The sequence below is a fragment of the Leuciscus leuciscus genome (genome assembly GCF_965113295.1).
Source record: "Leuciscus leuciscus genome assembly, chromosome: 2".
Classification (NCBI taxonomy): domain Eukaryota; kingdom Metazoa; phylum Chordata; class Actinopteri; order Cypriniformes; family Leuciscidae; genus Leuciscus; species Leuciscus leuciscus.
This window is the reverse complement of record NC_138726.1, coordinates 50,137,554-50,163,197: the sequence shown is the minus strand read 5'-3', so window position 1 is coordinate 50,163,197 and position 25,644 is coordinate 50,137,554. Positions and strand designations below refer to the sequence as shown.

The 25,644-nt window shown below is 35.0% G+C and overlaps 3 protein-coding genes, 1 pseudogene and 1 gene segment (V, D, J or C); 1 reads left to right on the top strand and 4 right to left on the bottom strand.

The window, feature by feature from the left end:
- The window catches only part of LOC309488378 (uncharacterized protein), a 55,784-nt gene that overhangs the window by 29,645 nt on the left and 495 nt on the right, over window positions 1-25,644 (bottom strand). The gene's annotated exons all lie outside the window — the stretch shown is intronic.
- On the top strand, window positions 1,832-4,105 carry LOC309488235 (uncharacterized protein). 2 transcript variants are annotated; one of them, XM_082156333.1, is made up of 6 exons: window positions 1,832-2,016; window positions 2,132-2,485; window positions 2,572-2,943; window positions 3,034-3,150; window positions 3,456-3,502; window positions 3,580-4,105. In XM_082156333.1, exons 1-6 carry the CDS (start codon window positions 1,839-1,841, stop codon window positions 3,706-3,708), a joined length of 1,197 nt encoding a protein of 398 aa, XP_082012459.1. In that variant the 5' UTR covers window positions 1,832-1,838; the 3' UTR covers window positions 3,709-4,105. The 2 variants fall into 2 exon arrangements, with proteins under 2 accessions (XP_082012459.1, XP_082012458.1); XM_082156332.1 differs by having other exon boundaries at window positions 3,022-3,150; window positions 3,580-4,088.
- Window positions 4,824-5,932, bottom strand: LOC309492704 (macrophage mannose receptor 1-like; annotated as a pseudogene). The gene has a single exon. The product of its transcript is annotated as a macrophage mannose receptor 1-like (transcript).
- On the bottom strand, window positions 11,532-13,477 carry LOC309493522 (uncharacterized protein). The gene is made up of 6 exons (XM_082162676.1): window positions 13,382-13,477; window positions 12,875-13,228; window positions 12,425-12,796; window positions 12,218-12,346; window positions 11,859-11,905; window positions 11,532-11,781 (listed from the first exon to the last, which is right to left on the bottom strand). The coding sequence occupies exons 1-6, from the start codon at window positions 13,449-13,451 to the stop codon at window positions 11,653-11,655; spliced, it is 1,101 nt and encodes a 366-aa protein (XP_082018802.1). The 5' UTR covers window positions 13,452-13,477; the 3' UTR covers window positions 11,532-11,652.
- LOC309492422 (Ig kappa chain V-VI region NQ6-8.3.1-like) lies at window positions 19,703-22,398 on the bottom strand. The segment is given in 6 exons: window positions 22,126-22,398; window positions 21,617-21,967; window positions 21,423-21,539; window positions 21,091-21,119; window positions 20,918-20,952; window positions 19,703-20,352 (listed from the first exon to the last, which is right to left on the bottom strand).

The following is a 25,644-nucleotide window of genomic DNA, read 5'->3' as shown; positions in this document are numbered from 1 at the left end:
CAACCCCAATTATCATCATTGGTTTTGAGATGTTACTTGCTTGTCTGATAGGCTACAGTATTGTGGCATAGTATCAGGACATCCTGGCTATAGTGTCTGTAGCGCACGGCTAGAGGCGAATGGCCGGATGATGGGCCTATTTGGGAGAAAGTCCAGGGCTGTTTTTTAGCCCCAGTCTGTCCCTGCTATTGTTAGAGGTCATGTCAGTGGACGTGTTTTGCGGTTAAATTATCGATTAGGCATAAAAAGCATGCAAAGTGTGTCAAACATCCATGACAGGATGAATTATCTGAAATAGTAAATGACTGGATGAGCTAAAAGAAGAACTATGACAAAATTAAAATGTTTCCTATAAATACATTGTACTTCTAGACTATAAACTATAAACAGTCAGTAAACATCATTTTGTGAGTATGCTGTTATTGAAACAATGACTGTTATTAGCCGTTGATCCGTGATTCATACTGATCAGGCAGAATGTGATTCGCGGAAAAGTTTGGAAAGTTTATTCAACATAGAGTGAAAGTTTATCATTTGCACGTGGTTTTTTTTGTTTTGTTTTTTTGTTTGTTTTTTTTGACAATTTACACATTGAAGTGATTTTAAACAATGCAAGCACAAGAAGAGGCGAAAGAGAACTCGATCGTGCGCCGTTATCTGAGTGTACAGACACACACACCCGAAGCACGCACACACACAAAGAGAGGCACATTTCAGATAGTGCGCGAACACCGAATTGATTCCTCTTTTGTATCTTAATCTTTGCATGTTAAAATACCTGTCTCGCCAAGTATTCTTGTAAACACAGTCGGTTATGTCTTAAGTGAACATAAACATTTGAGAGAGAAATCGGATGTGGATCCGTTCATTAGGTCTTAAAGTGACAACAGCCTATGATGTCTGTCATTAAAGGGATAGTTCACCCAAAAATGAAAATTCTGTCATCGTTTACTCACCCTCAAGTTGTTCCAAACCTGTATGAGTTTCTTTGTTCTGCTGAACACAAAGGAAGATATTTGGAAGAATGTTTGTAACCAAACAGATCTCGGTCCCCATTGACTACCATAGTATATTTTTTTCCTACTATGGAAGTCAATGGGGACCGAGATCTGTTGATTACAAACATTCTTCCAAATATCTTCCTTTGTGTTCAGCAGAACAAAGAAACTCATACAGGTTTGGAACAACTTGAGGGTGAGTAAACGATGACAGAATTTTCATTTTTGGTTGAACTATCCCTTTAATGTTAATCAAACAACAAAACACATCTTTAACAAAGTTTAATCTATATTCAATTTATACGGTGAACACTATAGTGTTATTTTGCATTTAATGGTTACATTTCTATACCTGAATACTACTGTTAGACCTTAGTTTATTTGTAACATTGTTATATTGTATTCATCTATGCTTGTAATTGTGTATTTGATCTTATTTTATTACTGACTGTTCACTTGTCTTTAATAATGTTTAATGTTTTTGCTGTGTTATCGATGTACCTAAAAGTGGGCTTTAAGTAATACAAATTGTATTACTTAATTATTATTTTTTTGCTGACCGTAATATGATCCGAACCGTGAGTTTAGTGATCCATTGCATTACTACTGGTTATCAATATATTTGATCAAATAAATATAATGTATTCTGAGCTTGCTGTGTAAGAAAGAAAGAAAGAAAATAAAAGGTCAAAAACTACTGAAAATGAGAGTTCACAAAGATTAAATATTACCAGATGATCATTACACAAGATTCACAGAGACTCCAATCATAAGCATAAGAGCAAAAGATGAGCCACATCACATGCTATACGTCTTGGGTCAGACAGCCTGAATGGAAAAATGACAACAGCCAATCAGAGCCAGACATCATCTACAAGGCAAAAACAAGGCTTGACTCCTCCAAACCCAGGCGTTTCACACCCACACGTGTTACAAACGCTCCATAAGATGTTGCCTAATGCACAGAGGACCTCGACTATGTTAAAACTTCTGATATTTTTTCTACTCTTTAGGACAGGTGTGTTTGCTCTGGAAGAGAGATTTGTTCTGCAAAGTTAATTCTTACCTTATATTTATGAAAGGGTGTTTTTCTGATCTGCTCTGATGGTCCTGCTTGTGCTTTTTCTTCTCAGGTTTCATCACATCTGCTACTGTAGTTCAAAAGAAAGTCCTGGAGACCTTCGCTGCAGGTGAAACTATAACTTTAGAGTGCTTGATATCTGAAGACCAAGATAACTACTTCTCCTGGTTCAAGCAATCTCTGGGAGAAGCTCCAACATGCATCCTCAGTCTCTATACAGAAGCTTTAACGCCAACGTTTTACGGAGACTTCAAGAACGACACAAGATTGACAGCTGTAAAGAAAAAAAATAATTTTACTTTAACTATAAAAGACTTAAAGCCATCAGACACTGGAATCTATTACTGCGGTGCCCGTGACTATGATCTTATAACTCTCGGTAATGGGCTGTTTTTAAACTATAAAGGTAAGTAAACCTAGAAAAACTATATATATATATATATATATGATATAATGTACAGTATATAATGTATAATCCTATTCTAATTTTAGGGTTAAATACAAGACAACATCACATTCAGCAGTTTTTGTCAGCCGTGGACTTGAGTACTGGAGTAAATGAGCATGAGTTTAACCCAGGAGACTCTGTGAATCTTCACTGCACTGTTCTCACTGAAAGATGTGAAGGAAATCACAGCGTCTACTGGTTTAGACAAGAATCAGGAGATACACATCCAGGAATCCTTTACAAGCATGGAAACAGAAACGATCAATGCAATAAGAGCTCTGAGAAAGCTTTCCATACACAGTCTTGTATCTACAATCTCCCCAATCTCAGTTTAACTGACGCTGGGACTTACTACTGCGCTGTGGCCATGTGTGGAGAGATACTGTTTGGAAATGGAAGTAGGATTGATATTGGAGGTGAGAAAATTATTTATATACCATACATTAAATCATTTGAATTGCATGTTTGAATATTTTGACTTTTTTAAATCTTAGAACCAATTTCAGAGTTGGCCTGGACTGACTTAAAGGTCCCAGTTTTGGTAGTAACAAATATATTGTGCTTGGTGATCATCGCTATCCTTCTATGTAAGAGAGCACAAAAACGACAAGAAACATTTTCTGGTAAGCCATTTGTATTTTAAGAATATTGAGACAATATTGTACGATAATGTTGATTATTAGGGCATTACTGACACTGATTATATTATAAAAATAAAAAGAATAACTGTCCAAAAGATTAAATTAAATAAATCTGAATTTAATGTTCAATTGTAAAATACAACAAAATGTTGATTTTATCATTGAGATGTGATTGGGAGGTTTGATTACTTACTGCAAAATACACATGTACGTACGTATAACATACCAAAATGTGTAAATATCATGTCATAACTAAAAAGAAAGCATATTCTGCATATTCTTTGCAGAAACCCAGCCATTACAAACAACACTTTCTTCGTCTCCTGCTAATGAGGTAACATTTAAATATACTACATTGCTTTGTTTTATTCGTTTAGCTATGTGTATTGAGCACTTTATTGTTGGTTTTAGGGTGTACCAGAGGAGATAAGCTATGCAGCGGTACATTTCCCTGGAAGAAACGCAAACAGACACGAGACTGAAAGAAGCTCAAGCACACATGTAGTGTACTCAGCTGCGAGAGGTTACAGTAGTAAATAATAATTCTGTGATATAACATTTAAATTAAACTAATATTGCCCTATGTGTTCATTAGTTGTATTTGATGTATCTGAATGCTGTTGTGAGCTCTAATAAAACAAACGGCATTGTGTTACAAAAACTTGATTCTATTATCATTCACAACAAGCCTATACCAGTTACAGTACAAACACTGAATGATTCCTCATGAAACAAAGTTTTAAATTCATTGGTGGAAAAACATTTCATAAAAAGGTATTTCTAGTTGCTGAGAGCCTTATTCTTTCACAAAGAAATGTCTTATATTAGTGAACTTATGATCAGAGAATCAAAACTGAAATATTGCAATTTACTTTACTATGTTTATGACTAAGAGGGGCAAAATACAAACATCTTCAATGTGTGGCCCTCAATAAAATCTGCTCTCTTTGTTCATGGCCACTCAGTTAGACTAGCAGGGTTTTTTTATTTTTTACATGCATATGTATTTAGGTTCAGGTGACGCAAAAAACTAAACAAAAATCATAAGTTTCACTTTTAAGCAGTGTAAGTAAAAAAAACTAAAAAAAACTATAACACATAAATGAGCTTATCTGAACCAGATGAAGTAGAATTTCACTGGTTTACAGATGATAACACTTGTCTATTTAGCTCCCCCTGCTGTTGAGAATCGAAATTGCAAAGGTGAAGCAGTTTGTATTAAAATGCAGTTCAAGAACTAAAATCTTTTCAATTCAGCGTCATGCATAGACCCACGGTATAGACACAGTCAATAGCACGCACACGTACAGGTCCTAGATCACGTAATTATAAATTATTGGTCAATCAAAAATCTATTATTCTCTCGTGCAGGGGCTGCTTCACTGCATTATGTGAGAAAACGGTGTTCTTTATAAAAGAAGCACTTCAGAAATAGTTGCTAGGATATTATAGTTTGGATTATTTCTTATTATATCCAATGACTCATTGGATATAATAAAAAATAATCCAAACTATAATAGCCTAGCCTACATATTTTAAAATTATATCATATATTGCTGCCATAATAACCATTTCAAATTTTTACGTGCTTTCTTCTCTTTCCCATTTTTCTTCACTGAGGTGGAGCTGCAATGAAATATTGTTCTTATAAATACTTTCCAGCATTTCAGTAATAAAAGTGTAGGCTACATCTTACATACGGTGCTCGGCAGTGATCAAAAAGGATTTAAACAGTGAATTTTTTATCTCTTCCTGTAAACTGACTCAGAGATGTGGATTCAGACGGCAATTAAATTAGGCTACCACACGACCTGTTTGTCAAAAAACAGTAGATCATTTGGCCAGGGATTTTTACGCGGGTTGGGTGAGAAAAAACATTGACATTATGGATTCTGATGGCAATAAAATCACTGACTTTATACCCCTGTAAATGTTTAAAATACCGGACGAGCCCATGAGAAACAATATTAGTGTGTGAATAGGACTTATTAACTGACAGTATGCTTTTACTGGTCTTTGAAAGCGCTCCGCAGACGACGCCGTCTTTTAGAACAACTATTCGCTGTATCGCTGCCATAGTTTGAGCAAACTCCCCACCACAATCATTCCCTTTAAACAGAATGATTTCTGGCAGGACACTGGAGCTCCCCCTCCGTGAAACAGGCTTTATATTGAAGATCATCACCACTGACCCAAAACCAATGACCAGCCATGAAGCGCAGGCCAGTCCACACATAAGCTGTCTGGGATGTTACGGTGTTATTTATCACCTCTGAGATCTTAGACTCGTCAGGTCAGTGTAGTTCTGTCTGCAGTAGTCCAGGGCTTCATCCCACGTCTTATTCTTATAGACCAAAATTGGGCCAACGAGCTCCATACAGTAAAATGACAGCGTCTGCGAGCACGGAATATTGTGCAGTTTAGAAGTGGATTGTTTTAGCCCGCCACACTCTACAGTATCACTATTCGGTAGTCCACTATAGTTGTCAATTGCTTCCACTTCACCTCCAGACCAGATCCATTCTCCTGTGTTGTTAGGGCTTATGTATAGTCCAATCCAGTTAAATCGAGATGTGAAATCTGTATCCCTAGAGATCAGTTGTGCCTCTTCTTTATTAACAGTGGACAGGTCATCATGGTACTTTCTGCAGTACGTTTGTGCATCTTTCCAGGTCATTTTTTGGGTCACAAAAATGTGTGTTCTGAGACTGAAATTCAGTCTAAAGAGACTCAAAACAAAGAACACTGTGACTGCAGCCTTCATTTCTATTCAGATGATCTACACTGTAATGCCTTTGTGTGTGCTCAGCAATAATGTTATCACAAATCTCAAATTTGTCTCAAATGAGAGACCAATAAAAAAGGCTGAAGAGCATAGGCCAATCAGAAGGCCACACCCTTCAAGAATTTGTGTAACAAATATTTCCATCCAAGCAAAATTAAGAGTATAACAACCAGATAGTGTCCATGGTTTTACATAAATATACAGAAGAATCATTATAATAATAATAAAAAATAAAACATGATTTTTTTTTTTTTTTTTTTTTTCAAGGGATGGGTACACTGCAATAAATAAAAATAATAATAAAAAAAAGCAGTTTATTTCTGATTTGATAAAATGATCATCATCTGGCAATGAATTGCTGGGGGCTGTAAAAGTAAATGCAATATTCCATTGATTACTTTATTCTAAACATTTCATAAACATATCTGAATTTGGCAATAATACAGAGAATTACAGTGAAGTTTTTGAATATTTTTCATAATAACAAATCATAAAAATAATGCAAAAATAAAAAAATAAATGTTTTCCCAAAATAAGTGTTGTCTGAAGTGTAAGTCACCACAGCATCTTTTCAGCATTCATACGAATGTTGAGTTAACTGATTAGATTCACAAGAGTTTTGAGAACTAATACAGACCACAGTATCTCGTGTAGGCAGATTCTGTCAGGTCAAGTCAATGAATGATTTTGACTTCGAGTGTCTTAAAGTCTTTGATCAGCAGGTTCTCTAATTTGATAGTGCTGGGGTTTGAGCCTGGTGTGCGGTCACGGTGATGGAGGTCGTGAACCTGCTCGCTATCCGTGAACAGTTGTAATCGTGAACTTCTGCGTCCCATAATGAATCACTGTTGTACAATCACACTAAAGCAGCTACAAACTCAGTAAATGAAAGTGTGGAGAGATACGCGCAACGTTATAAAAATAATCTAACTCTTTATGACGCCATAATGGCTCTGACGTCATGCTGAGGAAAAAAATGGCTGTTATGTTGTGTAGACTAATGTTTCCTTTAAATATTAGGCTATATTAAAATTGTATGGTATCCTCATGCTTATAGAATTACATTGAACAGATTAACCATTGAACCGTTTAAAGTTAAGCAAATGCCTACACACGGCTAAATATTTTAAAACATTGTACAGTAATGTTGTAAACATTTTTATTAGAAATAAATATATTAAATATATTGTCTGCTCTAGGGCTGGGACAACGCGTCGAGGTCATCGATGACGTCGACGCAAAATATGCGCATCGATTCGTCGACCTGTTTTTATTTCTCTAAAAAACGTTTGCAAAACATTTACCTTATGTGCGCTGAATGTACGCGATGGCCGGATCAACATTCTGTCCAACGTTATATAACCAATCCAGGGGTTTTTCTGTATTGATCTTTTTTTTGGCGGCTGTCAAAGCCTTATTTGATCGGTGAGTGATGTATAATAGAATGACTGCTGGGGCGCGTACGAGAGAGAGCCCCGGCCGCGCGCGCGCACTCACAGTCTTCAAACTACACGAGCGCTGTCTTGCTCTCTCTCTCTCTCTCCCTCGTGCATATTAACCAAAATCATTAGACACGATAGAAAAAGGGCGGAACACCAAAGTTTCACGTGGAGCATTCGGAGATTTTTTTTTTTTTTTCTCCATGCTGGCTCCCACTGTTAATTTTTATTTCTTTTTTGTTGGAAAAGCACTCTCTGTATTAGCTTAAAGCCCTCAAGTTTACATTGGTTACTGTATTCTTTCAGTTGCTCTAAACAAGTATTTTGGGTGCCCTTTTTTATTTTTTTATTGAATGCTAGACATCAAGTTGTTGTTATTTTCATCTGAAAGAACTTTTTTTCAGTAAGCTAGGCCCTATGTGTTCAGTAAGCTTGTTTCAGTAAGCTATGTGTTTTCAAGGCTTCAAGGTTTTATTGAATGCTATCTCTGACTAAGAATGCATTACTATGCACTTGTATAGTCTTTTATTTTGTCATTTTAAGAGCAATAAACATATATTGCAATGTTAAGGAATTTATGTTTTTTCATTCAGATATGTAAATCAACATGTATAAATTGTTAGTAGTCAATTAATGGGGAGATAATCGATAATCGAATCGAATCGAAATCGAATCGGTCTGGAAAAATTAATCATTAGATTAATCGATGCATCGAAAAAATAATCGCTAGATTAATCGTTTAAAAAATAATCGTTTATCCCAGCCCTAGTCTGCTCAATACATTCTGTAGAAAGAATTAACATTTGAAGTGAACGGTTTTATAAAATTACAAAACATTGCGGCTATATCCTACTGCAGCAGCAAGAAAATAGTAGCCTAACAAAGTTTTCTGTTACGTATTTAGCAATATAAATATATTAATATTTATTTAGCTATTTTATGTATTTTCAAAGACACACGATATGGCCGTCAATCCTCGAGTATTCAGCGCTCTCGCACCACACGTCCATTTTCTCATGCAGTGAAAAAAACATCACGGAGCAAAGAGGACACAGACAATGCGCCAAATGACAAAAGCCTGATCTTTCATATTTTTTTACGTTTTATTATATAACTTTCAATATGGCGTGAGAGATCGCTAGCGCCTCAGATGAAGTGGAGCGGGAGTGCGCTTGAACCGATCGTCTCCAGGGCGTCCAGGCCTACTTTTTACCTAGCGTCCCTACTAAATTCTACGCCCCTGGTTACAGCACAAAATAAACATAAATGAACATCGGAAGAAGGTATGTTGAAAGAACCAGTACAACTCACTGAAATGTATATTGTCTCATGTAATCGCTCAGTGTTTCAACCGCAGATAAAACAGCATGTAAACAATGTCACTTAATGTTACATTTACCTCAGAAAAGCCATTCAGTGTCTAGGTAGGCCTATTTAGCGAGAAAAAAAAAACATTTTAGAGAGGAGCATTTAGCAACAAAAGGACTATTTTACATATTCATTATTTTTACATCTTGACAGGGTTCATGACATTATAAAAAAAAAAAAAAAAAAGTCTTTGAGATAAATTAACATGTGGAGTAATGGGGAACATGTGCTTTTCAATATATTGCAGAAACATATATAGTCCTATTATGCCTATGTTTTAATTGAACAATGATGAATCAAAAGATTTTGTGGGAAAATAAATGATTAAAGTGGTTTGTTTTACCTAAAAATCATATAGGTGGCGAGGAGGGCCTTGCTCTCTGGAGGTATACAAGGCCCACATTATTGATACAACATTTTTTTTACTTGCATAATATCTAATACTTTTCAAAACAATCACTTCAGCAAAGTTTGTACTATTTTCTGTTTATTTGAATAAATAAAGGAAATGTATTTTTGTTTAATAAATGTGTATTAAAATAAGTATTTAAAAACTATTAAATCTGGAATCTTTGAAGGAGATCCCATAAAAATGTAATATGGCATTACAGTAGTAGTCTAACAATAGATAGCCTACATTTTACTATATGAAATGATTAATATTTTATGCGGAAAATGTTGTGCCATCTAGTGGTTTAGAGGAGAATAAAATAAGGAAATTAAAATATAAAATTATTATATTGTTATATTTATTCTTAAATACTATATTTTATTATTACAACAATAATATTTCTTATTTAGTTATTTTATTTAGCAATAATAAATAATAATCACATTATTATTATTAGTCATATTAATATATTAGCATGCACACAATTTTTGCAAATTTTAACCAGGAAAAAAAAGTCGCAATTAGATTTTTTTCCCCAATCTGTGCAGCTCTAGAAGTTATGATGAGCCATGAAGTTATGATCATGACTATTCTTACTGTGCTCACTGAGGCATCAATCTCACCATATACTGTATTTTCATAATGAACTGAAAATATTTTTATCCTTCATAACATAAGAGGTCTTTAACGTTGTATTTTGTGCCATTGCTTTGGCAAAACTATCTGTCAAACAAACTAAACTCACTAGTCTAGTGTTAATAATTATTATAATCTGACTGGACCATCTTTTCGAGTGCTGTAGCTACTAAAATTTGGTTTGACCAGTAAAAAAAGAAAATCTGGAATTTCCAATATACACTTCATTGCCTTTTTATTTGAAGGTGCATCTTTTACAGATGTTCAAACAACTGTAGAGTGAAGGGTGTAAGTTTTTACAGTTCAAATAAATAGTGAGCATGCTAAAACATACTCTATTGCTCTCTCTAAGCTCATTTTGTTGGATCATTTATAATTTAGGCAACAAATAAAAAATTAGGCAATGTTTTAAAATTTAGTCTCACTTCAACTTAAATCATGCTGTAATAATAAATTGTTATTTTTCCAATACCTTTTTACGCAAAGAAAGAAGCTCAAAGAGTGCTTCAAATAAATATAATTTTATGGGACAGTATATTAGAGGTTTTGGTGCCTTCATATTCGCATAGGGCCCAACAGTAACAGAAGTTACAGGGAGCCCTTATAGTCCAAGAGCCTTGTTTAAGAGACCTTGGCTATGGGACACATATATTACAGCATAAGCATTTGTTTTCATTGTTTATGGGTTTTCTGAACCATACTGGATCCCAGGATCCCTGCGATCTACCATCACAAAATTGTCTCATGCCATTATCTCATGCCAAGTCGATCTCAGGACCTCTAGTACAAAGATGACATTTAGTACAGACCTTAGCAGAGACTTGACCTTGGTTAGAGACTTGACCTTGGTTAGAGCCTTGACCTTGGTTATTTTTTGATAGGAATGAAAACGAGGCTGTGAGGGTTAGAATCCAGTGCATTCGATTGTACTGATGTTTAACAACAATCCGATTGTTCAGCTGACAAAACGTGTTTCTGGAAAAAAAACTTTCAGTAGACAAAAACTCCATAAAACAATTGTAAAAAGTTGTGAAAATTACGTGATCTAGGACCTGTACGTGTGCGTGCTATTGACTGTGTCTATCCCTCCATGTTTTCAGCCTCAATTCAATATGCCATCTAACCGTGGGTCTATGCATGACGCTGAATTGAAAACATTTTAGTTCTTGAACTGCATTTTAATACAAACTGCTTCACCTTTGCAATTTCGATTCTCAACAGCAGGGGGAGCTAAATAGACAAGTGTTATCATCAGTAAACCTGTGAAATTCTACTTCATCTGGTTCAGATAAGCTCATTTATGTGTTATAGTCTTTTTTTTTTTTTTTTACTTACACTGCTTAAAAGTGAAACTTATGTTTTTTGTTTAGTTTTTTGCGTCACCTGAACCTAAATACATATGCATGTAAAAAATTAAAAACCCTGCTAGTCTAACTGAGTGGCCATGAACAAAGAGAGCAGATTTCTTTTTATTGAGGGCCACACATTGAAGATGTTTGTATTTTGCCCCTCTTAGTCATAAACATAGTAAAGTAAATTGCAATATTTCAATTTTGATTCTCTGATCATAAGTTCACTATATATAAGACATTTCTTTGTGAAAGAATAAGGCTCTCAGCAACTAGAAATACCTTTTTATGAAATGTTTTTCCACCAATGAATTTAAAACTTTGTTTCTTGAGGAATAATTCAGTGTTTGTACTGTAACTGGTATAGGCTTGTTGTGAATGATAATAGAATCAAGTTTTTGTAAGACAATGCCGTTTGTTTTATTAGAGCTCACAACAGCATTCAGATACATCAAATACAACTAATGAACACATAGGGCAATATTAGTTTAATTTAAATGTTATATCACATAATTATTATTTACTACTGTAACCTCTCGCAGCTGAGTACACTACATGTGTGCTTGAGCTTCTTTCAGTCTCGTGTCTGTTTGCGTTTCTTCCAGGGAAATGTACCGCTGCGTAGCTTATCTCCTCTGGTACACCCTAAAACCAACAATAAAGTGCTCAATACACATAGCTAAACGAATAAAACAAAGCAATGTAATATATTTAAATGTTACCTCATTAGCAGGAGACGAAGAAAGTGTTGTTTGTAATGGCTGGGTTTCTGCAAAGAATATGCAGAATATTCTTTCTTTTTAGTTATGACATGATATTTACACATTTTGGTATGTTATACGTACGTACATGTGTATTTTGCAGTAAGTAATCAAACCTCTCAATCACATCTCAATGATAAAAACTAAATTTTGTTGTATTTTACAATTGAACATTAAATTCAGGTTGATTTAATTTAATCTTTTGGACAGTTATTCTTTTTATTTTTACAGTATGTAAAATAATCAGTGTCAGTAATGCCATAATAATCAACATTATCGTACAATATTGTCTCAATATTCTTAAAATACAAATGGCTTACCAGAAAATGTTTCTTGTCGTTTTTGTGCTCTCTTACATAGAAGGATAGCGATGATCACCAAGCACAATATATTTGTTACTACCAAAACTGGGACCTTTAAGTCAGTCCAGGCCAACTCTGAAATTGGTTCTAAGATTTAAAAAAGTCAAAATATTCAAACATGCAATTCAAATGATTTAATGTATCGTATATAAACAATTTTCTCACCTCCAATATCAATCCTACTTCCATTTCCAATCAGTATCTCTCCACACATGGCCACAGCGCAGTAGTAAGTCCCAGCATCAGTTAAACTGAGATTGGGGAGATTGTAGATACAAGACTGTGTATGGGAATCTTTCTCAGAGCTCTTATTGCATTGATCGTTTCTGTTTCCATGCTTGTAAAGGATTCCTGGATGTGTATCTCCTGATTCTTGTCTAAACCAGTAGACGCTGTGATTTCCTTCACATCTTTCCGTGAGAACAGTGCAGTGAAGATTCACAGAGTCTCCTGGGTTAAACTCATGCTCATTTACTCCAGTACTGAAGTCCACTCCTGACAAAAACTGCTTAATGTGATGTTGTCTTGTATTTACCCCTAAAATTAGAATAGGATTATACATTATATACATTATATCTTATATATTTTATATATAGTTTTTCTAGGTTTACTTACCTTTATAGTTTAAAAACAGCCCATTACCGAAAGTTATAAGATCATAGTCACGGGCACCGCAGTAATAGATCCCAGTGTCTGATGGCTTTAAGTCTTTTATAGTTAAAGTAAAATGATTTTTTTTCTTTACAGCTGTCAATCTTTTGTCGTTCTTGAAGTCTCCGTAAAACGTTGGCGTTAAAGCATCAGTATAGAGACTGAGGATGCATGTTGGAGCTTCTCCCAGAGATTGCTTGAACCAGGAGAAGTAGTTCTCGTGGTCTTCAGATATCAAGCACTCTAAAGTTATAGTTTCACCTGCAGCGAAGGTCTCCAGGACTTTCTTTTGAACTACAGTAGCAGATGTGATGAAACCTGAGAAGAAAAAGCACAAGCAGGACCATCAGAGCAGATCAGAAAAACACCCTTTCATAAATATAAGGTAAGAATTAACTTTGCAGAACAAATCTCACTTCCAGAGCAAACACACCTGTTGTGCAGACGGCCACAAGGGGGCCTTTTTTACACCTGTCCTAAAGAGTAGAAAAAATATCAGAAGTTTTAACATAGTCGAGGTCCTCTGTGCATTAGGCAACATCTTATGGAGCGTTTGTAAGACGTGTGGGTGTGAAACGCCTGGGTTTGGAGGAGTCAAGCCTTGTTTTTCTGATTTAGATGATGTCTCGCTCTGATTGGCTGTTGTCATTTTTCCATTCAGGCTGTCTGACCCAAGACGTATAGCATGTGATGTGGCTTATCTTTTGCTCTTATGCTTATGATTGGAGTCTCTGTGAATCTTGTGTAATGATCAAATGGTAATATTTAATCTTTGTGAACTCTCATTTTCAGTAGTTTATGACCTTTTATTTTCTTTCTTTCTTTCTTACACAGCAAGCTCAGAATAAAATACATTTATTTGATCAACCATATTGATAACCAGTAGTAATGCAACGTATCACTAAACTCACGCTTCGGATCATATTACGTTTTTTGAGTCATGGATCGGAAAATTTTTTGGATCAGAATTTTTTTTTAATCTAACTTTGCTTTTTATTTATTACTTAAGTACTCCGATAAGCCACAGCAAAAATGTAGCTTTTAATAATTAAACATCATTAAAGACAAGTGAACAGTCAGTAATAAAATAAGATTAAATGCACAAATTACAAGCATAGATGAAAACAATATAACAAAGTTACAAATAAAGTAAGGTCTAACAGCAGTATTCATGTACAGAAATGTAACAATTAAATGCAAAATAACACTATAGTGTTCTCTGTATAAATTAAATATAGATTAAACTTAGTTAAAGATGTGTTTTGTTGTGTGATTAACATTAATGACACAGACAGCAGCAGATTTTTATAGGCTGCTGTCACTTTAAGACCTAATGAACAGATCCACATCCAATTTCTTTCTCAACTGTTCACTTTTATATATATATATATATATATATATATATATATATATAATTTTTTATTTTTATTTTATTTTTTATTGTGACAGGACATAATAGAGTAGACAGGAAGTGAGGTGCAAGAGAGACGGGGGACGGGATCGGGAAAGGTCCACTAGCCGGGACTCGAACTCGGGCCGCCCGAGCTTAAACGGCACTACATGTGTTTACAAGATTACTTGTCGAGATGGGTATTTAACATAATTATTTGTGTATGTGTCTTTTCAAGCGCAAGGACATGCGAAAGAGGAATAAATTCAGTGTTCCTGCGCTATCTAAAACGTGCCTCTCTATGTGTGTGTGCGCTTCGGGTGTGTGTGTCTGTACACTCAGATAACAGAACGATTGAGTTCTCTTTCGCCTCTTCTTGTGCTTGAATTGTTTAAAATCGCTTGAATGTGTAAATTGTCAAGAAAAAACAACACGTGCAAATGATAAACTTTCACTGTATGATGGGGTTAGGGTTAGGATTAGGGTTAGGGTTAGACTTGTCTTAAACTTGGCAATAAATCTGTGAATCACATTCTGCCGAACCGCGGGGTCTGATCAGTACGGATCATAGATCAATGGCGACCCATTGCACCCCTAATAACAGTCATTGTTTCAATAACATCATACTCACAAAATTATGACTGTATATAGTATCTATTTATAGGAAACATTAGAATTTTGTCATAGTTCTTCTTTTAGCTCATCCAGTCATACAGTCGTACTATTTCAGAGAATTCATCCTGTCATGGATGGTTGACACACTTTGCATGCTTTTATGCCTAATCGATAATTTAACTGCAAAACACATCCACTAACATGACCTCTAACAATAGTATCCTGTGAAACATTTCAAATAATGAAATAGTGCAGTCAATAGAAAAACACAGACTCACAACACATCCCTTTTGTCAAACTATTACAGCACATTTATATTCTCATCAGTTCCCCTAAATGTCACAATACTTCAATTTTATTTTCCTATGTTAATGAAAATAACAGCATATTTATTCTTGCAATTGTTATGCTCATGTACTGTAGTAGTTTACTTTAGGCAGTTCTGTGTGTTTAAGTCATGCCATTTTGGGGGGTTAAAAACAGCATTAGTTGAATGCAAACATATATTTACATTTGATATTAGAAATGGGCTTTTGTAAGAATTTTGCATTGAGAAATATGGACTGAACTTCTATCGGCTGCACCTTCAGATCCAGAACTTCTTAGTTAAATGATCTGTTAGCATGTTAAAGTACAATACCCTTTTGTATGTGGCACATTTTGAACCACTGCATGATAATTCAGAATAATATAAAGGTTCTTGAATTGTGGTGTGTTGGAAGGTAATGCTGATGGACAAACTCTAAACACAGTTGTCTGCGCTTGGCTTTGACTCTTGGGTTTCACTGCAATAAGATGATGTATGGAAACTTTTACCCACAGAGACCTAAGCGCGCTTCAGGTTGTTTGTTTTACTTTCAGAAACAAAGGGTGACCGCAAACCTTAGCTCTGTGGATTGAATTCATTGTCTTATATATATATATATATATTTAGTGGCATAAGTCAGTTTCCGAAACCATTCGTCAACATATGAAAGGAACTAACGTGTGGTATGCATGCAGTTGCAGATCTTAACAGTGCATTGTGAAAAAAATTAGCCTTTAACACATAATAATAAAAATAAGACAAAGTATTATATTAAAGCTCAATATGACAGTTAAATAATCGTGCTTGCACAGAAGCAAAGGAATCAGTTCTGCACAGTGTTTTATTATGCATTAAGAGAAATATTGTTGAAAGGTCTGTAAAAATACGTCCCAATGTACTGGGTTAATTTGAAGCGCTAATTGAACGTACTGTTTTTTGAATTACGCATTGCATTGTGTTTTAGGGTTAATGGGCTTGGCCTGGGAAATGATACCATAGGGGAACAGTGACATTCCCTGAAATCCAACAGAAATACATTTAAAAAGTTTTTGTTTTTTTCAAATAAGGCTGTCAATACACTGCATCTGAATGCAAGCAGATGAGTTATATACAACCATTGTGGTCTTGATTTTAGTTTCGTTTTTCACTACTTGTATATTATACATTATTATTATTATTTTTCATTTCTGACAAAGATCAGCATCTTAATTTAAAAGGTTTTTTTTGTATTTTCATTACTGTTTCATAATTAAATTCTCAAGTATATATATATTTTATTCATGTGTTGACTTGTCACCTCACTGATAAACAAGGGGCATTTTGTCTGTGGTTCTGGAAAGTAGTGTGAAAGGCATGTAGTGTGAATGTGTGGTTTAGCTGCAGTGAGGGGTGTGAGAGATGAGCCGGGGTCAGTCTGGTGAGTGGAGAACAGTCAGACTGTGATGCACTTGTGTGATGCCACTAGCACACAGACATTTAAGAAAACCTTTATATGATTTATTTTTTATTTTTTAAATGGTCTACACATCATAATTTTTTGTTTTAAAAGCATGTTCTGCTAATAAATTGTCATGAGTAATATCACAATGTTTAGCATGATCAGGCTAGACTGCTGCAGCTCACAACGTAATTCATTGTTTTGAAATGTGTACACAGATATACAGTAATTATAACAATACATTTTTTGATGTGTATATTTTTAGCTCTGCAATCTGGTCCGCTGAAGTTCCCCTCAACACGTCTCATTCTGCACTGAACAGCTTCTTCCTGTTTGGGTCTGTATAGGAAATGATCTCATCACAACCCCTTCCTCTTCTGCAAGGGCCTGGTTATATCTCCATGATACAGAATATACACAGATCTAAAATAATGTTCTTAGTAGAACTTTCACATGATTTCACAACTTTTATTGCATCAAAAATATTAAACATTGCAGATCCCACATACACTTTAAATGTATGGCATTAGCAACAGCATATAAATATTAGAGTCTTGATAAAAAATATAGCTTGTAAACATAACAGGCTACAGTATTGGGCCATGTGTCATTGCTGGACTATCTAGTAGCAGAATACACAACTTCTGTATCCTCAGCATGTCTGGCTGCTCTTTTGAGAACTGTAGAGCAACATACAATGTTGAATGAGGCTCCTGCAACCGATCCAAAGATGCATTTAACAATACTGTAATCTTTCACGTATTAAATTCAAATAATTTTCACTTATTTAAATAAAATTCAAATGCACTTAGAAGAAAATCTGTGTGTAAAACGAAGGCAAACGGTTATTATACATGCGTGTTTAAAATAGACTGGTAACATCAAATTACATTCACTGCTGTTACGTAGATTTAATTATTTAATACTAATTCTGATGTTGTGGGTAGGAAAGAGAAAGTGGAATTTAACTGAAAGTGTTCCTGATTTGTTCTCTCACACATATAAAACGCATGATAATTTACCCATGCAAAATACTTTATATTTTATACCCACTTTATTTAAAGGAACACTCTGACTTTTTGGGACTTTAGCTTAGTCACAGTATCCCCCAGAGTTAGATAAGTCCATTTTTCATTTCTGTGCGTTCTGTAATTTGACGCACCCACCGCTAGCCTAGCTTAGCACAAAGACTGGATGTAAATGGATAAGGTAGCATACTAATCCCAATAAGTGACAAAATAATGCAAACATTTTCCTATTTACGTGTTGTGATCTGTATAGTCACAGCGTGTACAAATAACAAGGCTATATGAGACAGAGACCATTTTTAATCGTATAAATACTGGGAACTATATTCTCACTAGGCGTAGGAGCACAGCTACTTGGGCGGAGTGGCTACTTGGGCGGAGTGATTAGCGCAGCACACGAGACGCCCTGTTGATGGTTCCGTAAACAAAACAAACGAACTCTCTGCTCCTCACCACAGGGCGTCTCGTGTGCTGCGCTAATCTTGATTACCTCAAGGGCATCCAAGATGTAGGCGTCTTTTTTTCCGCAGTAGTTTCAATTTTGATATTTTTAGGTCAAACCGTTCTTGTCTGTCAGTCATATAATGCAGGTCTATGGTCACTGTCTCAAAGAGCATGCACAGAGTCCAAATTAAAACAATTCCCTGTCGTCCAAATTAAACAATTCCCCATCGTAAGTACACATTGATGGCCTAAGACACGAAACGAGCGGTTTGTATGAGAAAACGAACAGTATTTATATCGTTTTTACCTCTTATACACAGCGATGTCCGAGTGATCTGATCTGACGTGTACGCAGACTGGTGCATAGATATATACACTAGATGTCGCCTTGTCTACGGCAGTTCATTGGAACGAATGTCTTTAAGGTGACATCTAGTGTATATATCTATGCACCAGTCTGCGTACACGTCAGATCAGATCACTCGGACATGGCTGTGTATAAGAGGTAAAAACGATATAAATACTGTTCGTTTTCTCACACAAACCGCTCGTTTCGTGTCTTAGGCCATCAATGTGCCGTCGGTGTATGAATGTGTGAGTGAATGGGTGAATGTGAGGCTATATGTAAAGCGCTTTGGTGGCCATAGGTCTGTGAAAGCGCTATATAAATGCAGTCCATTTACCATTTACCATGTTATGAGTGTTAAAGAAAGGCAGATGATAAACACATTTATTTGTAACTTCCTAAGTTTAATTTTTTTATTGGCGTAACGCTCCTCTCTATGCAATAAATGAAGAATTAAAATATATGAGTCATTTAGAAAATCAACGCAACTTCTTGTTGCAGTCTGGAAATCATAAGGTTGTGTGTCTGTACTTTGCAAAAAATTCAGATTTTTAAAATATATTATTCTACCATACATAATGTGGGCAAGCAGTTCCTCTACAATATGCTGTTGATAAAGAAAGATTACCTTTAATGTCCAGGTTTTTTCCATCACCAAATGTGAACACCCGATTGTGCCAACCACAGTAGTACAGACCAGAATCAGAAATATCCACATTTAAAATTCTTAGGGAGCTGTTTTTGCCGTTCAGAGACATCACATGACGGTCTGGTTGAAAACCATTAAAATATGTTGGCACTACTTCAATATCGTAAGGTAACATCATGTATACAATAGTAAGAGGTACAGCACTGTTTGTTTGCTTGAACCAGTGCATGTTGTTTCCAATATTTAATGTGTGTTGACACCAGATAGTGACATTATCTCCTGGTTGAGCTGACATATTGGTTGTCTGAGATGCTGTAGCTGTGAGCAAATCTAAAACCCACAGAGGGATAACAAATAACTTCATATTCATATTTAGAACACATAAACTGATGACACAAAAAATGCTGCGTATCTCACACCTAATGTTTGCTATTTAATCCAGAATTATTCATTCCTATCTTGCATGACTGAAGCAATTATAGTGCAATAATGCTTACCCATGCCACAGATCAGCAGCGCTGAAATGATTATATGAACCATTGCTGCACTGAATCAGACTAGAACCAACCAGGAAATTAAGATGAGGAAATCAATGTGCTTTATTTATATATGAGGGGGAGTGGCTTATGCCAACACCAAACTATGACAAACCTGTCAATCAACAGGCAACTTCACAGCAAATATTGCCAATATAAAACAAGAAGTTTCATTATTGATCAGATATATTGATTTTATGTTTTGTTTACTGCTTTAGCTCCCCATAGTTTCCCCATAGCACTTTTGAGAATACATTTTTCCAAATCAAATTTACAAAGAACTAAAAAAGCATCTTTGACACTTATGTATGAACATGTCTTTAATTGATCATTTCTGAATTATATTATACATTTTACATGATACATTTTACCTGACCCACAAATTGTTAAACTTGATCTTATCCTGACTTTAATTCTCTGAAGGCCCAGGGTTTGATGGAGCATGTCGGAACATCAGCTTTCTGCCTAACCATTTGACCTCCGATAATTAATAAATTAAAAAATAAACTGTGATATTGTTCAGGTGTTGACAATAAACCATTGTTAATTTACAAATAATAAGTTTGAGGTAGTTTTCTATTTCAAGTAGTGTCCGTGTACACAACAGTTGAGTACTCAGTGTGTCTTCCTGCCGTTTTGGATCTCTTGTTTGAGAAATACACCGCAGCATATTCTACTGAATCATTATCCTGCAAAGAAGCAGAAATGTCTTTCAAGATTCTATTCCAACTCATCATAATGACATCTTAGATTTTATTCTCAAGCCTGTTTTCCTTATTTTTAGCCCAAAATAAATTATACAGCCCAAAAAAAAGAGCAACAGTTCACGTCCAATAGCCAACAGAATTAGAAATAATATTGTATAATCAGAATCAAAACAATTGTTAATACCAACAACTCAAAAATATATTTTTTCTTTAAAGCTCAACAAATGTTGACGTTTGTTGACGCAACTAAATTTACTAAATGGCAGAACACGTGCTGATTTATTATTGTCGGCAAAAGCATTTCTACCCAACATGGAGAAGCATAGCAGTAATTAATTTCCAATCAATTCATTAATGTCATCTTGTTCTTTATAAAAGGGTCAAAGAAACCAGTGTGATCTGAGAAAATCAGTGTCTCATTAAGAGTACAATGAAAGTGATTTTAGAAAGAAACAGAACAAAGAAAGAGATTTGCTTGTTCTCATTTCTACTTTGAGATATTTTGAATTAGTTTTATTTAACCTGTAATATAATTCGGTGAGTTTACCTTGTCATCGTGCTGTTGTGTTTGACATTCAGCGGCTGTCACAAAGCACAGAAAAAGTCAATCAGTTGCTGTTGAGAATATATTTTTTGAAGAATAAATTCCACATTGGTGATTAACATTTATATTTGTGATTTCATTTGTGATTGATCTGTTTAAATGTGTAAATATTTTACCTTTTTTATGCTTCTGCCTTTTATGTTGCCTGATAATCGCCAAAAGGAGAGAAATAATACATGTAAAAAAAATGATGCCACCAAATAGGAGAGTCAGCATGAAAAAGATGTCTCTGGAACACTCCTCAGACACAGGCGATTTCTCATCATCTGTAAAAAAGTTTGTATAGTATTGTAATTAATTAAAATTGTAATTTCAATTTTACAATATTTATTACACCACTTAGTGATTCCACAAATAACACATCTTTTATATTATTTTTCCCCCCCATGAATTTACATTAATCACCTGCAGTTTCAACTTAATATAGAAAGTAAAATAATAAACATACCCTTTTTTGAGGTTCCTTTGCCATTTTTCTCTGAATTGAAAACAGTTGGCCAGTGTGAGTCACTTACCATTGTGGAATTTACAATGGTATCTAAACTGTGGTGTTTTTCAACATGTGCTATTTATGACAAAATGAGAAAAAGAGCTATACACATTATATAAACATGAGAGTATATTGAGATTCAAAAAGATTACCTTTCACTTCAAGCCTGGTTCCATTGCCAAATGTCATGTGATATCCCGAAGCTCCACAAAAATAGAAGCCAGAATCAGAAATACTTGCATGCTTAATTGTTAGGGTTGTGCTTTTGCTGAACAATTTCATGGCAATTTGGTCTTTTGCGAAATTGTTGAAATAATTTGGCTGTACCGTCTGAAGACTCTCGGTGTATAGCATGCGCACAATAGTAATCGGCACATCGCCGTCTGTTTGTTTGAACCAGTACAGGTCTCCAGAAATATGGACAGCATGTGCACACCACATAGTGACACTTTCTCCTGGCTGAGCATTCATACTTGCTATAGAAAACATTACTTGGAGAAAACCTGAAAAATGTAAAAAGAAAAAAGAAAAGAAGTAAAGCCATAGTACACCACAAAACATAATTTTTACATTAAAATCTCTCCCCATTTTAATAACTCTCCAAAGATTTTATTACATGTCTCCCATCATAGAAATGTAGTTTACAGTAGATAAATCTTACCAGTCCCAAAGAACAATAACGCTGCAGTTGAAATATGCAACATTTGTGCACTGAGTCAAACCAGAGCTGAAGAGGAAATTAAGTGGGCGATATCAATGTGTTTTATACATAAGAAGGAGGAGTGGCTTTTACCCCTGAAAAAATATGCTCTCTACAGAGAACATAATCAAATACAAAATATGTACTGATGAAGGCACCATGTTAAGTCTTCTTTTATTCAGTGCTATGAAAATGTTTGGGATTTTCTGAATAAAGTAAATCTGCAAATAGTCAATAAATAATATATAGACCTATTAATGATTTTCAGCCTGTAAATATATATATATATTTTTTTTTCTGCTATTGCATCTATACACAGATTAGTGATGTGACTATTTGCCTAAAGGAGCCCACTGTGTACCTCAGGCCTTGTCCACACTACGTTTTCATTTGAAAATGCATCTTTTTCTCTCCATTTTTGCCTTCCGTTCACACTGAGACAGCGTTTTTATTAACTGAGCTTTTTGAAAATGCTCTCCAAAGTGGATACATTTGAGAACGGTGTATAGTGTGGACTGTGAAAACAGAGGTATTTGAAAACGATGACATTTAGTCATGAGATGCATATTGTACCGATAGATACAATAAATACCGATCAGGATGCATCTGTCACACAAGGTTGAAGGAAGAACAAGAAGGTGATGATCAAGTTTCAAAAGTCTTTAATAATCCACTTTAAAGGCAATCCAAACAGGCGGGCAAACAAAACACAACCTCTAACATAGACGTGACCAGACAAATGAACACTGAAAAGGCTGCAACTTAAATACAAAGCAAATGAGGGAAATAATGTGATGATAATTGAAACTCCATGACAACTAAAGAGTGGCGGGAAACTGAACAAAGGAACACATGTGACTGAAAATAAACTAACTAAACAGAACCGTGACAGTGTCAGTGAATGGTGAGGTATTTTTTTTTTTTGCTAAATAAAATGATCCTGCCAGAACAATTGTATGATAACTTTATTATGTCTTGTTCCGTCTGCATCATCTCAGTGAGCTTTTACGAGGGTTTACGCCTGTACAGTAAGGTGTTTCCCGATGTTTCAGTGTGGATTTGAAACTTTTGTAAAATGCTTGAAAACGCTAGTGTGGGCGGAGAGAGTTTTGAAATGAAAATCAACATTTTTAAATGTATCCGGATTAATATAGACGTAGCCTTAAAGACCAGTTTGCAAGCCTGCTGAACTAAATATGATGTTCCAGTCAATGATGTGCATTGGGCCTTAAGTAGCAGCATGTGAGCTTCCAAATGCCCATTGCAAGTCAAATGAAAGTAGGCCTACCTTTATCAGTATGCATTACATGTTCATAATTTTCACAGCATTCTTATTTGCACTTTTTTTTTTTATCAAACCATCGTATTACAAATGTGGGTTCAAGTTAAAGCGTCTAATTAGCAAGTCTGAGTAGATTTGTCATCCCTCACTGTAACCCCTAGTGGTATTCAAAATCATAGCCAGCAACTTTTGTTGAATTTAGGAGAAATCTACAGACGCAAACAGACAAAGTGTAGTAAAATAAAGACCTAAATGTGTATTTCAGACTTTTTTTCACCACAAGTCTGAAAGAAGACATGTTATTGAAGACAAATATCCAAAAATCTCAAAATTGACCAGTAAAAAAAAAAAACGATGTTTTTGCCTGCCATGTCTCGCCTTAAGCACTTTTTTTTTTTCTGACAAGATTTCATTTCTTGATGCTGTTATTATTTTTGCATTTTCCCTTGAATGTGTACTGGTATTTTAAGTTGTTTACAGACAACTTGTATTGTAGGCCTACCTCTAGGATTAAAATTACAGAGACAATTACTTGACTCATTTTTGCTTCCACTCAACAGCAAATATGACCTGACTAAAATAAAATAGCTTTATTTTAAAATGTTCTGTATACACGCATTAAATCCATCACATTTAGGTTTAAAATCATGTGATTTAAAATGTTGTAAAATTAACTATTTTGCATGTATGTAGAGAGAAACTAGGAAAGCATCACATTTATGTAAATAATTACTTATTCATCAATAATTACTTATTACTATTTATCAGTAGGCTATACTACTACACAGGTTAGAACATCATCTCAATACAATATTGAGCACATGTCACTTAAGACCAGCGAATGCGAATTATAACCCAAACACACCTCTATCCAGTACGTATTGGATCATCCAGCTACGTCATCGTGCTACAGGCTGCAGCGAGGGGTGTCTCACAAAAACACTTTGCTGGATGGTGGGTGGGTCTATAAGATTGAACACTTGGTTGATGCTAATGCAAATGCTAATGCAAAATGTTTCTTATAACATCTACAGAATGCTTTGCGCCATAAAATCACCCAGATGATAGTTGTTAGAAAATGATCATAATTCTGTATGATGGAGATGATGTTGAAGTCACCATGAACTCAAAAACAACAATTCTTGTTTTTTGTTTTTTTATGGAATATCGCAGTATTTAAATGGTTTATCCATGCACATAAAAAATTAATAAAATAATATGCCCTTATAATCTTTGATTAAAATAACTTCCCGCTTCACTTGCAGCAACATCTCTTCTCTGATGATGTGTTTTTTGGTTCAAGGGCGGGACAACCTGTCACTCACATGAGATCGACCAATAGCAAACCACAACTATCCAATCAATTCCCCACGGACAAAATCAAGTTCCGGCCTATTGTTTTTTTAGTTTTTTTTTTGAAGCCTTTTCACTCATTTATACGTCTAAATACTAGGGAATAAAAGATTACTGCAACTTCTGTTTCAAGCATTCTGACTTTAAAGGTTGCAAAGATACAATAAGAAAACCATTGGTCATAATTATGCGTATTATCACTAAAGGGTTCATTTTATTCTTAAAAAAGGAATTTTTCACAACTGGGCATTGGTGATATGTGTGCATTCATGGAATTTTTTTTTCATTGGCATTTATTCATTCTTTTCCCAATTTTTTTATATTTATTTTGAAACTCTGCGAAAATACCAATGCTGATGAAACCATCATTAAGTATGCCAAACTGGATTTTACTTCAGACATAAAAATTCTTAAATATTTTACAAGATGAGAGAGAGGAGTACAAAAGAAAATAACAGAAAAATCCTTTTGCCATCAGAACAGACATGAAGCTACTTGTTGTAAACGGTAGTTTAAAACAAGGAATTCAAACTTTTACAGGACATAACTTTCAGTTATTGCTATGAAGCTTTCAGACATCGGACCAGTGAGGTATCATGCAGAAATTTGAATTACTCAAGTGATGATGTTTCAGGCTATTCGAAAAGATAAAAGGAATTTTGGCAAGACGGTGTCTGTTTGAGATATTTACCGTAAAGTCAGTTCACTCAAAGAAACTACAGGGGTGTTTATGGCAGATGCCACACTCGTGGTCTTGTGATGCACGTGTGCGTGTGAAGCCACAAGGCTATCGGTCTAGTGCATGGTGAGGGATTTTTGTTGTGGTCATTATAGATCTGAGCAGT